At 43.5% G+C, this 16,421-nt stretch overlaps 1 protein-coding gene across 1 annotated transcript in view; it reads left to right on the top strand.

The window, feature by feature from the left end:
- Positions 1-16,421, top strand: part of emilin1a (elastin microfibril interfacer 1a) — a 35,929-nt gene that overhangs the window by 14,981 nt on the left and 4,527 nt on the right. Inside the window, exons 2-8 of the mRNA XM_017432371.2 lie at positions 2,836-2,952; positions 5,493-5,686; positions 7,260-7,359; positions 7,798-7,906; positions 10,002-10,169; positions 12,076-13,353; positions 15,387-15,801. Of these exons, the coding sequence (XP_017287860.1) occupies positions 2,836-2,952; positions 5,493-5,686; positions 7,260-7,359; positions 7,798-7,906; positions 10,002-10,169; positions 12,076-13,353; positions 15,387-15,801 (2,381 nt within the window). The remainder of the gene's footprint in view (positions 1-2,835; positions 2,953-5,492; positions 5,687-7,259; positions 7,360-7,797; positions 7,907-10,001; positions 10,170-12,075; positions 13,354-15,386; positions 15,802-16,421) is intronic.

Raw genomic sequence — 16,421 nt, 5'->3', positions numbered from 1 at the left:
GGGGTCCGAGTGAGGAAAGAAGAAAAGAAACAGACATGGAATGAGAAGCAGGTGATAAGCAGATGGACGCAAAGAGAAACAGGTGCAAGAAAAATTCACCGCCTTAACTTGAAACAGTTTAAAATCCCTTTTAACTGAGACAGTAAGGGGCCAGAGACAAAGTGGCAGACACTGGGACGCTGTCCCAATGTCCATCCGGTTTGAAAGAACTCCTTGTATGTTCCAGCTTTTATCCGTGAAGCCTTCATAGCTCCGCTCAGACGGGCTCAAGATTGACACTAATTAGCCATAATAACCACCGGAGAAATAGCAGCGGAGGGGAAGTCTGGATAATATAAAAATGATGATGGAAAGTGACTGAAAGGCATCTGTGTTTTGAATGTTTCTGCGGCGGTTATCAACCGAAACATCTGAGGGTCAGAGGAGGGCAGCGGAGGGGAATGTGGGAGTGTGTGTGTGTGTGTGTGTTGTGTAAAACTGTCAGCTTGAGTGTGAGCCTAAAAGCATATTAAAGAAAAAAAGGAAAAAAAAGTCTGTGTTACTTTAACAAATTCCTTTGACAGCTAACGCTTTACTGGAGCTGTTTCATGATGAATATTTAAAATGGGGTCAGGGGAAGAACTATTTACACTTTATTTCAACCCTGGAGCTGCAGGAATGTGGTTTTATCACCAGCAAATTACGGGCTGTGAAAGTTAGCTTCGAGCTGTTTTAGGGAAGCTCAAACTTGTTTGCTCGCTCGCCAAGCGTCAGCTGTTGGACGTTGGCTCATAAACATGAGGCAAATAATAAAAAAAGTAAAATAAAAATTATGTTAGGAGAAAAGATGTTTACGTGAGATCGTTCTAGCTAGGTAGCTGTACAAGCTAATGCTAATGCTGCGCTGTGTTAGCTTGATGAGTAAAATGGCAGCTGTCTGTTAATTTGTCAAATTATGCATTTTAAACCCAATTCAAATGAGCTAAAGGGAGACGGCAATAACATGTTTACATGTTTGTTATGCCATAAAAGCGTCAAGCTTTTCAGCATGATTACTTCTAAGTTGCGCAATGCGTTAGCGTTATGAGTTAGCATAAATGTTCCAGACTTAGGCCACGTCTGCACTTCTCTCTTAGCTTGGCTAATGATTCTCCAAAAATTTTCACTTCATTTTTTTAAATAGCGTTTACAGTTTTCTCTCAGTTATGAACCAATTTAGTATATGATTAAAGTTCAATGGAGACGGGATCAAAATGAAGTGAGACAGACCTAAAAAAAAAAAAAAAAAAACTGTACAAATAGCTCCATATTTCTTTGTAATTGTTGTAAGCATCTCTTTGACCAGCCTCAGTTTGAAGAAAGAGAGTTTAATTCTGACAGGAAAAACAAAAACCTAACAAAGAACACAGGAGCTCTGTGTAGACGCTTCTGGCACAACATAATGTGAAGAAGGTGACCTGCTTAGTTAGAAGGTTTCTGGATAATGTCCAAACGACCCAGTTCACATTTACAACAGACTTTACCTATTTTTGGTGGCCTGCAGCGTTGTGTTGTTCTGATGCAGGAACAGACAGGATTTCAGAGTCCTTACCCCCTGACAGAATACATTACATGCTGGTATAAACATCATCTGGTATGAACAAGAAAATATTAATCCAATCATTTTCAACCCCCTAACTGAGGTTGGGTTGCAGAGGTCATGGCTCGAGGGATGAAGTCCAAGGGTCCTTCTACCTTACAACACTCTCCAGCTCGTCCTGGGGGGGACCCCAAGGTGTCACCAGGCCAGGGAGGATATGTAGGGCCTGCAGCAAGTTCTGGTACTGCCAGTAGGGTGTGCCTCTAACAACTCTAAGGGGAGGCATCCTAATCAGATTCCCGAACCACCTCAACTGACTTCTTTCGATGAGGAGGAGCAGCTGCTCCACTTTGAGCTCCTTACTTTGAGCTTGGCCACCCAACAGCGGAAGCTGATTACAGCCGCTTGTTGTTTGGGTCACGATTCAAACCTCATGACCGTAGGTGAGGGTTGGAACGAAGACGGACCAATAAATCGAAAGCTTTGGTTTTCAGCTTGTTCCCGGAATGACGCTACGCCCTCCTTACTGCAAACGATGAGCAGGTTACCTCCCTTGGAACGGGGAAACAAAAAGGATTGATGAGTTTGACAATTCCGCACAGACGGCGTAAAGTTGACTCAACTCAGCAGGCCGACGCAAGCAGCAGCCGATCTGCTGTTGATTTCTGTCACACATTCGCGGTTGTGTCTGTCGGATCCCACACCGAAGAGGAAAGATAGGAAGGGGCAAAGAATGGCTAGTTTAGAATCTGTTTCCTGGAGATGACAGAACCACACCTGCACCCTTGAGTTCTTTTTCCTTCCCTTTATGCCGCGTCAGCTGCACGTGACCGAACCGCTGTCCTGCTCTGAAAAACGCCAGTCTGCATTTTGAACTCTCTGGCGTGAGAAGCGAGAGAGGCCGTTATAGAAGTGGCCAGCTGAAATGTTCGACAGTGATGTTTAACGTGTGTGTGTCGGGTGGCGGGGGGGCTGGTTAGCGTAGAGCTGGAAGGGGAGAACAATGGCGGCCTTTGTTAAAACCCGAGCAGTTATCCTGAGCTGATCTGACATTTGCACCCATTTCTGGACTGCAGAATAACAATCAGGGTTAGAGATATTGATCTCCTAACCTATAGTGGAGCCTGACAATCAGCCAGTCACCACTATTTTTGTATATTCAGGGTGTACATGCAGAAAACTGTGACGTTTATGTCAAACTCATAGAAAAACTGACTGCCTGTATGTGTTTAATCTTGCCACATGTCCTTTACCTTTCATGTGTATTTTTTTTTTAGAAACTGGTGTGCTTATGTGGTGACGCGCACGGTTAGCTGTGTGATGGAGGATGGAGTGGAGACTTACATCAAACCAGACTACCAGCGCTGCACCTGGGGCCAGTGTCCTCGAGTGGCGTGAGTGTCTCTTCCTTTTACTGGAATTCCCCAGTAAAAATGTTGAATCTGTATTCACGTTTGCTCCTCTGACATCCTGTCTTCAGAGTTCATTTCCTTCATCCATCCATCGTCTGCTCCTCTTTCCTGTCTGGAGCCACTGGATCCGCTCAGCTCTTTTCACTTCTTTTCTCCAGACTTTTAAAATGAAAAGTTTAAAGTTTAAGTTTAAGGTTTCACTGGGTTCAGTAGAAGAGCTATGAACAATTAAAACTGTACCTGCTGTACCTACAGCTTTTTGAATGACCTTAGTTTGGAGAAACAAAGTTTAAGTCTGACCAGATTGATGAGCTAATGGCTAGTCTGAGAACAGCCAAGATCAATCAACTCCAGCATCAAAGGTTTTATAGCGATAGACGGAATCACCATTTCGTAGACCATTACACCATCATCAGTTTTGCGTTACACAGGTCTTTAAAGAGGAAATAAAAAGTGTTTAGAAGCTAACATGAATTTAAAAAAAGTCATAAAATGTATTTGTTTTCAAAGTCTCAAATGAAAAAAAAAATTACACTAATTTTAAATTAATAATAGGAGATTGAAAAAAATTACTGGGGTTTCTTTGGCATTTTTATATATATATATATATATGTAATATCCATGTAATGGGAACTTGATGGAAGTGTAAAGGTTTAATTTTAAAAAAGCCGGTTATGACATTTTTTTGAGATTTAAGTTGTTTTGAGACACTCTGGTCTTAGCTGACTAGCCGCTAGCTCGTTGGTCCTGATAGAATTCAGCTGTTTCTTCCAAACTGGGGTCATTCAAGGAGCTATCTATAGCAGGTAAAATAGCAATTGCTCATAACTTTTCCACAGAGCCCTGCTTCAAAATGGCCGCTGTATTCCCGTTAGGCTGCCTGGCCCTCGAGGTTCCCTATCGTAGCTGAGGTATGTGTAACCGGATCCTGTCTGTAATCATGAATACAGCTCAGCGTTTGGCTCGGCTCAGTGATGAAGCACTGCTTGCTCACTCGAGCTCCCCGTCCCGTAACCACGTGGGAATACTCCAGATTAAAGGTCCGGCGGAAAACATGCTGAATCCCGGGACTTAGCGAACGTCTTTTTCTTTCGTTCGCAAGAAAACATTCATCAAACGTGGCCAGTGTTTTGGGTTTTTTTTTTTTTTTTGCTCTTTTGAAGTTTTTGCTGGGCTTTGACCTCAGCTGCTTGATCCCCAGCTCTGCCAGGGGCTTCGGAGTAAACCTGGACTATGCTGAGAATGAAGCCAACTGGGGCTCCAGGCACCGCAGTCTAGTCCTCCTCCCTGGGAAAACAATCGGTTCCTCTTACTCCATCTGTCCTTCTTCATCGTCATTGTCTCCTTTCCTTTAATTCTGCCCATCTCTGCCTTCCTTCCCCATCGCTCATTCTCTCCTCTGAAAGGACCTTTATGTCTCACACACAAGCTCCATAGTACCTACAGAGACGTTTGTGGATTGTGATAAAAAAAAAAAAAAAACCTTCCAAACTCTCACAGTCCGTTGACTGATATTTCTGGCCAATTCTTGTTCTATTTATTGCACGGTCCCTGCAGCAGGGAGTCGTTTTAGACACAGCTGACTGACACAATATTAATAAACCTACAGCAAAGATTTCCAAACAAAACATTAATCCCTTTTTATTTTGGAAGCCCTCTGTGAGCAAGAAAGTCTGATTTTAGTACCAGATAAGTGCCGTCAGTTTCTCTTGGAAAACAAAAGAGGATTTAAGGAGGCAGAAATAGCGCTTAAAGTTTACGGAGCTCATGTGTGACAGATATGAACCCATGTACGGACAATGACCCCCAGGGAATACGAACACTCAACAGCGTCCCGAACAGTTTGGGACATTTCAGAGCAACGTTTCAGAACAAATATGGCTTGGTGACTGCGAAGCCAAGACCATCAGCACATTTTTGGAAACTTTTCGAAGCCTATAATCTGGATTGAGTCAGCAGCTGGTGGAATAAACAGGAGAATTAATGGGAGCTGGGTGAAAGTGTGGGTATGGAGTTGCATTTTATTTACATGTAATAGTAATTATCTAAGGGCTGGAGTCATGCTTTTTTTAATCAAATTTATTTGGTATTTGGTTGTAAATTTTTTCTGTTTGATTGAAATGTAACATTATAGCTTCAAGGCTATGTTGGTATCTAGGCAATCAAAGTTGCATTCCTTGAAGAAATGCACATCACCCGCTGGCACGCCAACGTCTTAAACAAAGATCCTGGGTAATCTGTCAGTGCTCAGAGTATGTGTTGGGGATGACTCCCAGCTACAACCGCACCAAATTATAGCTCGGCGTTTGCAAAAATGGCCGAGCTACGGCCATTTTTGTGTTTCCTGAGGTCAGTTAGTGGTGGCGGCCTTCTTTAAGTGGGTTGAGTTCAAAAGCTAATCAGTTGTAGATATTAAAATCAGTTAAAAAAGACATTATTGGGGATAACCAAAACATGAAAACAACAAAGTGAAAGCGCAGTGTTTGACGGAGTGAAACGACATTTCACCGTGTCCTCCTCAGCTACCGGACGTACAGGAGACCGAGGTATAAGGTAGCCTACAAGATGGTGACGGAAATGGAGTGGAAGTGTTGCCACGGTTACTCGGGGGACGACTGCCACCAGGGGCCACAGGCGACCCCTGACACACGGGTCACCGGGGGGCAAATTCAGACCACACTGAACGGTTACAACACAGGCGGAGGACAGAGCAAAGGTAATTTAAATTACTCTCCTATTTTGTTACGAATGAATGAATGAATGAGTCTTCTGGAAATTACAGCGATTATTAGTCAAAGGCACAAAATTGCTGAGCCTTAATTGCTTTAAAAACTCAGCTTTATACTTGTGGCTGTAATGTTATACCTAATTGTTGGCAAAATTAGCAACAACAACAACAACAAAAAATAAATAAATAAAAATTGAAAGTGTCTTCAGAGCTGGATGCAATCATGTGGTTGGTGCTTGGAAATACATGATGTCAGTTTATTTCCATTTGAGCAGTGCTAAGACTTTAGCAGTCTCATTCATATTATTCTGACATTTTATTTAAAAGCTAAGCTCCACTCTCAATGCAAAGGTTTTTACCTCCCTTTAGGATTCTCTCTATTTTACTGCCTTATAATCTGGAATTTAAATGGATTTTTAATTTGACTGCATGTAATGGACCTACACAAAATACTTCCAATTATTTAAGTTAAACGTACGGAAAACTAGTTGAACTTTTGCGACCAAAAGAAAACTGAAAATTGGGGTGTGCATACTGTATGTATTCGCCTCCCCATCCCCCAAAGTAAAAACTTTTTGTCAGTATCTTTTGCAGCAGTTCCAGCAGTAAGTTTCTTCAGGTTTGCCTCCATGATCTCGATCCATCTAACCACTGGACTTATTGTCTGTTCTTCCTGACCAAACTGCTGCAGCTCCTTCAGGTTGGATGGGTGCTGCTTGTGTCAAATAATTTTTAAATCAAACCAGAGATTTTCAGTTGGACGGAGGTCTGGGCTCTGACTGGACCACTCCAGGACCTTTAACTGGATCTCCTTCAACCACTGGAGTTGCTTCAGCCAAATCTTTAGAGTCATTGTCCTACTGGAAGGTGGACCTCTGTCCCAGTCTTAAGTCTCCGGTTTCCCTCAAGATTTTCTTTGTATTTTGCTCCATTCATCTTTCCTTTAACACTGACAATGTCTTCCTCACAGCATGATGCTGCTACCAACGTGCTTTACTGTAGGGACGGTGTTTTTAGCATGATAGGAGGTGTTAGGTCATCTGCAGCACCTTCTTCCACATGTTTGGGGAGACCTCAATACATCTCTAGGCAAATTCTAGACAGTCTGCCTTAATTTTGTCTTCAAGTAATGTGTTTTCCTGCCCACTCTTCCATGAGGTCCAGCTTCTGTGCAGCTTTTAATGGTCCAACGGATAGATCCTCCCATCTCTACAGAACAGCTCAGCTCCATCAGGGTCATCTTTGGCTTCTTGGTTGCTTCTCTGATTAATAAACTCCTTATCTGATCTGTGAGGTTTGGTGGACGGCCCTCTCTTGGCAGGTTTGCTGTGTTGGCATCATCTTTTCATTTCCTAATAACGGGATTAATGGAGCTCTGTGGGAAGGTTCAGGATTTGGGATTTTGTGTAGGTCCATTACCTATGACCAAACTGAAAACTCATTTAAATTCTAAGTTGTAAGGCAACAAAAGAGAAAGAATACCAAGGCGTAGATACTTTCACAACCCCCCGTACTTCAATTACACATTAGGTTTAATTCCTTTTTCTTTTTTCTTTTTAAGGCGACACAAACCGAATCCAGCAGCTGGAGGACACCATCCGGGGTCTGACCAACAACCTCCACAACATGCAGAACACCATTCATGGCATAAACCAAAGGCTGTATGTGAATTTGTTTTCAATCCATCCAAGTGTGTGTTTTAGTGCCTGAAGTGTCTTCACCTGCACACTGGAATCTTTGTTTAAAGAAATCCAGGAAACACAAATGCTAGTTTTCTGTTATTTCCTGACGGTCACCGTTTATGGCACATCATAGGTGTGTCGGGAGAGGCTACCCCTCTTAAGTTAAATAAACAGACGGGAAGCCAGAAATAGCCCATTTTTAACAAGAACCTCATGACATAAACAAACGGCCACATCAGCTCCTTTTGGGACTAAAAGCTTGTTTATCCTTGTGTTTGCTCCACAGGCTGCTTCCTCATTCACAAAACGTGTTGAAAACTAAAACGGGGGTCAAACTTACCCTGAGGTTTTCTGCTAAATATTGTGTGTGAAGTAGTAGTAAATCTTGGACAAAACTGTCGACCTCCTTTTTTCCAGGCATGGCTTGAGTGGGGCCTCTATTGCTGCAGATTCAGCCCAGCCGCACATGAAGGAAACCATCAACAGCATCCAGACCAAGCTGGATCAACTCTATAACAGAACCCAGGTAACAATAATAAATAAATAAATGCTTTAGGACTTCTTTAATATGTCAGGATATACCTAAAACCTCTTTGGCTATACCAAGTTTTTAAAGGAGGTAAATACAACTTTAAATGAGCTAACATTTTATATTATACCAAAATGCATTTATTGTTTACCGTATTTTCCGCACTATAGGGCACACTGGATTATAAGACGCACTGTCAATGAATGGTCCATTTTCAAACTTTTGTCATATATAAGGCGCACCAGACTATAAGGCGCGTTGTGCACCTCCCAACTTAGCATGGACCGTGCACGCCGCAATCTACTCAAAAAGAAGATTTCGGTGCTCTAGCGGAGCTGGTTTGCCTGTATCAGCATTTATATGATCCCTCTATGAGAGATCACAAAGATAATCAAACGGTTCAAAACTCACGGAAGAATACAGCACCAACGTAAGCGTCAACTATAAATGCCTACAGCGCTCGCTCAGGTCCGTGCACGGAGCCCAGCGTGACTATGACTGAGCCTTAATGCTGCAAGAGGCGAGGCTTTGTAGTTTACCAAAGTCATACTAAAACATCACGACTTCTTACATATATAAGGCGCTCCGGATTCTAAGTCGCACTGTCGTTTTTTGGGAAAATTGAAGGCTTTTAAGTGCGCCTTATAGTCCGGAAAATACGGTAATATTTAAAATATAAAGTCTGTAAAAACAAAGCTGATGCTCAGAGGGAACGCATCAGCCAGGTGCAGCCAATCAAATGCATTCACTAAATGATCAGCATTTAAATGTAAGCTCCTCCGTATCGCAGAGGAGAATAGATGCATGAGTGAACACAACGCCAAAGTGGAAAGACATCAGCAGTGACCGTAGAGAAGCAACGGCTGCTGCCCGTCAATCTGGAAGGCTTATGAGACCTTTTCCAAACAGTTTGAAGTCCATTCTTCTGCAGCTAGAACGATTATTCACAAGTGGAAATTAATTTGAGACAGCTGGCGATCTTTCTGGGCGTTTCAGCAATTTCACCCCAAGGTCAGACCGTGCAGTGCTCAGAGAAATAGCGCTGTCTCAGCACTCAGTTAGCAGGTTAAATGTTGGGTTCATTTTGGAACTATAAGGGAAAACACTGAACAAGGTTGGCTTGTGTCGTAGGAGAAAAACCTCTCTAAGAAGAATGCAGTTTAGGTTTGTAAGGCTGCATCTGAAGGAACCGCAGGACTTCTGGAACAAAGACCTTGGACAGATGAGACTAAAGAAGTTGTGTTTGGTCATAATGCACAGCAATATGTGCTGTACAGTGGTGGAGTGGTGAAGGTTTGGGCTTGTTCTGCAGCCACAGGACCTGGGCTCCTCGCAGTCACTGAGTCGACCATGAACTCCTCTGTAGATCAAAGGATTCTAGAGTCAAATGTGAGGACATCTGTCCGACAGCTGAAGCTTGAACCAAACAGAACAATGATCCCAAACATGGCAGCTAATCTACAACAGAGACAAAGAATATAATCACGATGTGGCAATGGTCCAGTCAAAGTTCAGACTTGGTGTGAACAAAACTCTTTCGGAATGTTAGGAAGCTGATGCAATAAACATCTTCAGTGGATGAATAAAAATATTATTGTTTCTTAACAATGCGTTCTGGGAGATTAGCGTTAGCTCAAGTTTATGCGTTCGAATCTGGGATCACAGCTTACTTTGAACCACTGAAACACACCCAAGAGTTACAAACACAATTCTTAAACTTGAGGTGGTTTTATAACAAAAGGGGATTTTTTTGCAACTATTTAATAAGGTCATACATGATACAGTCAGTATAAATTATTGCTACAAAAGATTTATTTTATTATATTCTTTATTTGAATCATGAGGTGGACTTAATGTTTCACAAACTTCCGCATTTTGACTTGCTTTCTTGTTAGGAATAATACATTGTGTAATATTTACGCGATGCCATCTGATGCTGTGGCGACCTATTTTGCAACTTGGTATTGGATATTTTCTTCAAACAAAAACCATAGACGTTAAAAAGAAGAATGCGACTCTTTCAACGTGACTGCATGTGATTTAAGCCGACAATGGAAGGTCACATGTTGAGTGCATTAATTTTGTTGCTTAGGTCCACGATCAGACCCTGCTCACTATCAACAACCACCTGGTGAACGGACGGGGCAATGAAGCGGACAGAACGTCTGGCGGAGGAGGGGGCAACCAGCTGAACACGCTGAAGGAGGAGATACTGACGGAGCTGGAGAGGCGGGTCTCTCTGTCCTGCTCTGCCTGCCAGGTAAGCATCATTATGGAGTAATCAAATCAAAACCGGGTTTGACTTGATCATTTTTTCTTTATTGCTCTTATCGTGCAGCTCTCTAAGTGATTCCTGCTGCCTAAACCAGTAAGCGGTAATGCATGTAATCAATTGCTGCACACAGTATATAAAGGTTAATGTAACCTGTCAGACAAGAAGCAGTATGTGACCGCTTACTTTTCAGTTGTGGATGTGGGGAGGCCAGCAGGGTGGATGCCAGTGACATTTCTTACCGACTCTTCACAAACAGACTTGATGTTCACCCAGTCCCTGGTGCCTTAGACCCCTTTAAATCAATCCAACTGTGTTTTCATACAAAATTTGGACAAGATGATGCTCCATTTAGCCTCCTGAAGCACCCAAAAGTGATAGAGATAGAGAGAGGTAGAGAAGCCCTCGTAACTTTGGGTCAGTTTGACCCAAAGGCCATGGAAGGGTTAAGACACCTTGGACATATGCCCCTTTTACACGGGCTCTAATGGTCCCGGCTCCACTCTACTCGGCTCGCTTTGGGAGCGTTTACATCTGCATTTTTTCAAGGTTGGCCCTGCCTCTTTGGTCCCTGTTTCGGAGTAGGGCCAGCCGGGCCGGCCCTGCTTCGTGGGCGGCGCAAGCTTAGCTCCTGTTCACTCATTGGTCGTGGGTGTGACCAGATGCAAGCATAAAGAGCGAAGGTAGGAATATAAACAACAGCGTTAGCTTACCCTGCAACGTTTATGCCGTCTGTCCCCCAGCTGAAGGCGCTGTAAAACCTGAAATCTCCAGCGGATAACAGCTGTCCTACTCCGTGCAACAATCGTGGAATCCAGAGCATTTCTTCCACTGCGCCTCTCTTCCTGAAGTCTCAGGAGAATCCCCATAAGTTTAAAAAACAGCAACAACACAGGGCCAACGTTGTCCATAATGCTTCTGTTGTTTACACAACTTGCGCCAAATTTCGGTAGCGCACCCCCCTGTGCCGCGGCCCCGCCCCCTGCAACACGAGGAGGCGTTCCTCTGCTCCCGACCAAACTGGCCGGTGTGAACGTGATGCATTCTTTATAGAGCCGAGTAGAGCGGAGTAGAGCCGGACTTCTTAATTAGGGCCCGTGTAAAAGGGGCAATAGATTCATTACACACCTCATCCCGTGATGATTAAAAACGGGATACCCAAATATGGGACAGTTCCGTATTTTAAGGGATAAGTCGCAACCCTAGTGTACCCTCACACTTCATACAAAATGGTATGACTCTTCCATTTTCATCTGTCTTCACAGCCCTCTGAATGTTCCTCTTTCTGTATATATCTTTTGTGTGGGGTAATTTGGCCAAAGAACAGCCCACTGCACAAATATTTAGAAACAGTAATAGAAACGTAACCATTTATTCAGCAAAGTTACTTGGTATTACTTGAAACTAGGGATGGGCATTTCAAGCAAAAGTACTCTTTGAATTTCTTGGTCACTAGAGAGTTTGGGTTAAATACGGTTGGGGGATTGAAGGGGTAGGGGGTAGACGTCGTGACGAAAATAGCACCTTGTCTGTAAAAGCACTGCGATGGTTAGCATATATTACCACCACCTCTTGGTCATCTTAGCAGCATGTAAGTACCAGGTGCAGGGGAAAAAAATACAACAACAGACAAACAAAAACAGCCTTTAAAAAAATAAATCTTCAGGTTTGTTAATTTCATTGACTCTTTAAATGTTTGAATGTGAATTACAGCCCATGCCTACTTGAGACATAGTTTTAATGTATATTTTTTCATGGAATATATTTATTATTACACAATATGACTTTGAAACATAGGTGTTAGGGTGTCAAAGCATTATTATAATTCTTTACATGGCAACGTTAATGTCACAAACAAGAAAACTACCTTTCTCGTGACGGCGTTTTCTTCCAGGTCGGTGTGGAGGACCTGAGGCGGCAGCAGGTGGAGGACAGAGACCGGATCAGTGCCCTGGAGAAACTGATTGGCTCTATGAACCAGCACCTCACCCAGAGCTTGGAAATCTTCCGCAGCGAAACGGAGCACTCCCAGGCCTGTTGCGACACCGTCACGGAGCTGGAGAAGAGGCTGTTGGATGTAGACGTCCGACTCACGTCCACTTCAGACAAGTGTGACACCATTAAAGGGCGGCTGGACAAGGAGCTAGCGGGGGCAGGCGGAGGGAAGGGACGGGTCACTGAAGAGCGGTTCAATAGCAAGCTGAGAGAAGTAGAAAAGAGGCTGAATAACACAGTGAGGAAGACAGAACAGAGATGTACTAACACTGGAAACAACGTGAAAGAGACCGTCCAGAGAGACTTCACACAGCTGCGCAACATAGTCCTCAGTCGGCTGGATGACCACACCTTCAAGATTGGAAAAATAGAGTTGGAAGTGGCCGTTCTTGGAGACACAGTGACAGATCATAGCCGACGTTTAGGCCACCTGGAGAACGTCACATCCTTCCTCGACAGAAGGCTAACATCAACCACAAACATGTGCAACAAGACCTGTGGGCACAACGGGAAAGACCAGACAACCGATGACACCGTGAAGACCTTGGAATGGAGGGTTGTGTCCAACGAGGAAGAGATCAAGAGATTTAACACCACTCTGAACAACTTGTCTGAGACGGGCGACTCGCTGATTGACAGAGTGATCGATTTAAACAACAATGTCAAAAAGATTATCGCTGTGACAGGGGAGAACGGTGAGCACTTCACCCGGATTGTCACGGAGGTTGAAACGCTGGGCCGGGACTTCGAGGACTGCTCTGTCTGCCACAGGATAGAGCAGGACTTCCGCTTGTTTTCCAACTTCACTGTAAGCAGCCTGAGCAGGTGCCAGACGGACCTGACGGACCTGCGGCGGAAGGTGGAGTCAGGTGAATCTGCCTGCTCGCAGGTCTGCTCCAACCTTCAGGAGGAAGTGGGGCGCCTTCGAGAGGAGGTGGAGGAGTGCACCGGACAGTGCAAGCTCAACATCGATGATCTGAAGAAACGCTTGGATGGTCACACTTTCCACAGTGGAAGATTAGGAGGTGATCTGAAGTCCGTTCAAGGGGAACTGTCCGAGGTTTTGGTCAACATTAACTCCATTAATAATACTTTGAAGAACGTGGGAACGACCTTACAGACACATAGGAACACACTCACAGATCTAACCATCAGCAACGACAACACCATCTCAGAGGTAAGCCGATGTTGTAATGAAACTGCTTCGAAACCGGACACACTAGATTATTGAGATTCTAACATTTGTTAGGTCCCGTTCACACCTGATGACGACCCAACTACAACATAAAAATGAGCCAAAACCTGGGTGGTTTTTACAGGGTCTTGGCAAAGTTTTCCGGCAGGTCAGGTTGTGGAAGGGTTTGAACATGTACAAAACTTTCTAACGAGGTTGTGGTGGAGCATTGGGGAGACTAGTTGAAGCAGTGATGTGGGGCTCATGTACATCAGGTCATCGTGACCATAAAGCAGAATGTGATTGTGGCGAGGTTATAGAAACAGCCTTTTGCATACGTGACACCTGTGGCAGGACGCTACTGCCACAGGTGGGATTTTCTAGCGCAGGAGTGGGCAACCCTGGTGCTGGAGGGCCACTATCCTGCATGTTTTACTTGTTTCTCTGCTCCAACACACCTGATTTGAATCAATGGGTGATTAACAGGATTCTGCAGAACATGAAGAGGTGATTTAACCACTGAATCAGGTGTGTTGGAGCAGAGGAACAAGGAAAACATGCAGGATAGTGGCCCTCAAGGACCAGGGTTGCCTATTCCCATTCTAGCATATAGCTGCATTCTGCCTCAGTCTGAAACAAATAAACTAACCAGGGCAAGCACAAAAAGCATGGTGAGGACACAAAGACAGAAAACAGCTAGGAAATATCAATTTCAAGAGTACTAAAGCATAGCAGCATCTTGAATGCCTTCACGCTAAAGAGGGATTTTCAATTTTGACGCAATCCAGCCATTATCTAACAGGTCGTGAAGGTCATGGAGACCGTAGCCATCCGAGTGTGAAGGGCACCTTAGCTTTTGAAGTAAAGGAATTCCCATTTAGTGTTGATTGTTGCAAGCAGATAATCACATTATTCAAGCATTTTTCAACAGCAAATCTTAAGCCTTTGAACATAATAATGGCTAGACAGAAGGTCTAAGTTTTACTTTCAGTGTTTAAACATCTTTAAGCAATTTTTATTTGGCTCATATGTTGAAACTGCTACTAGGCATCTCAGCTAAGCCGAGGAGAAAATGTTCTGCCACAATAGGTGACTGTCACAAGCACTGCAGCCATAGCCGAAGGTTTTGGGACTAACACAAATATCAGTTGTCGCAAAGTTTGCTGGCACAGTGTTTTTAGATGTTTTTTTGTTTTTTTTTATTAATCATACCATATATGCAAAGTGCAACATACTTCATGGCGTTCTTCATAAGAAATGAGGCAGCAGACTTTGTGATAATTATTCCTCGTGTCATTCTCAACCCTTTTGGCCATGGCTGCGGTGGAGTCATTCTGACAGAATCCAGGCCAAGACACGATCAAAACCAAAACCAGTTCAACCAGGATGATCTTTAAGTTTACTCGAAGGACTGGGTTTCACTCTTCTCCAACCTTGTTCCATCTCTGAAACACGGCAGAGGTAGTGTCATGGTCTGCATCAGTGCTACTATGGCTTCCCATTGTTTATAGAAGAACAATTTAAAGATATTAGGCATCATCTCTACAATTTGCATCTTTATCCAATAGCTGCTTTGATAAAAAAACAAACAAACTGACTTGCCTCCTGTAACAAAGAGCCATGTCAGAAGTATCTCCTGATTTAAAGAACCATTTCTGATTTCCTACCCTGATGTTGTCTAAATACCTCTTAACCCCTTTTGAACTAATTTGGAACACATTCAAGGATCCCATGTTTACTTTATTATGGTGTGTTTCAAACATGACCCATGAAATCAGACGTAAAAATGGTAATGATGATGCAAACGACTCCTTTTTAATCTCAAACACAAATCTTCCCTACTCTCTGCAAAAACAGCAGTCTGTTAGATGAACTTCCATTAAAGCTATCTTGAGGGATGATATGGGTACATATTTTTTTGTGGGGGAAATTCTAGAGGAAGACAGACTGTAACAAAGATAAAACAACATTAATGGCAGAACTTTGGGGAATAAAGCTACTGAAAATACACAACAAGTCTCTCTCTTATGTTCAAGGTGACCGACTTGAAGAACGAGATGGCAGAGCATATTGATGACGCGAAGCTTCAGTTCGGAAACCTGAACAAAGAGATTCACATAATTAGGAACAACTATGTGACGGACGTGCGGGAGTGCCGGCGGTCCAGCGACGGCCTGGACCAGAGACTCTCCAAGCTGGAGGGGGTCTGCGTGCGCTTGGATTCGTTCTCAGACAGCCTCGGGAGGATCAGAGAGGGCCTGAACAGACACGTGTCAGGCCTCTGGAGCTGCGTGAACGAACTCAACACCACGGTGACGTCTCACGGGGATCTCATCAACGACATCCAGAACGTCCAGCTGGAGAACGTCCACTCCAGGATACACAAGCTGAACTCCTCGGTGCTGGACTTGAGAAGGCAGTTCCATATTTTCCGGGATCGGGACTTTTCTGGTGAGTCACAGAAGACAGGGGCCATGGAATTTAACTTTTGGTCAAAAAAAAAACAAAACAACACATATTTGATGGAAGGCATCAGGCTAAAATAGACCAAGAAAGGAATCCAGGCTGTCATGTATAAAAGAATCCACTTAAAAGCCCATAAAGGCACATCTTGACACTAGCCGGTTAAATGTCTTGCCTTTCTTGGCTTCACGCACTTGTTTTTTGAATTCTTCTAAAAGATATTAACACTGGTAAAAAGGGATTTACCGTATTTTCCGGACTATAAGTCGCAGTTTTTTTCACAGTTCGGCTGGGGGTGCGACTTATACTCTGAAGCGACTTATATGTGAAATTATTAACACATTATTATATCATTTCACATGTTATTTACACACTAAACCGCAAGAGGGCGCTCTAGGCCTGTGTTGAGTCTGACGTAAGTGACGTAGAAGGGGAAGCGCCGCATCTTCTACGTCCGGAGTTAGCGGAGTTGTTTAAAAGTGACACCGAGGATAAAGATTTAATTGGATTTAATGATTTGGAGTGACACGGATGGTTTGATAAACTTGTTAGCATGTTAGCATTTATCCTGTAGTTATCTGAATAACTCTTAATATGTTATGTTAACA

The sequence above is a fragment of the Kryptolebias marmoratus genome, linkage group LG19 (assembly GCF_001649575.2).
Source record: "Kryptolebias marmoratus isolate JLee-2015 linkage group LG19, ASM164957v2, whole genome shotgun sequence".
In the NCBI taxonomy this organism is placed as follows: Eukaryota; Metazoa; Chordata; class Actinopteri; order Cyprinodontiformes; family Rivulidae; genus Kryptolebias; species Kryptolebias marmoratus.
This window is presented reverse-complemented; position numbering and strand designations above follow the sequence as displayed.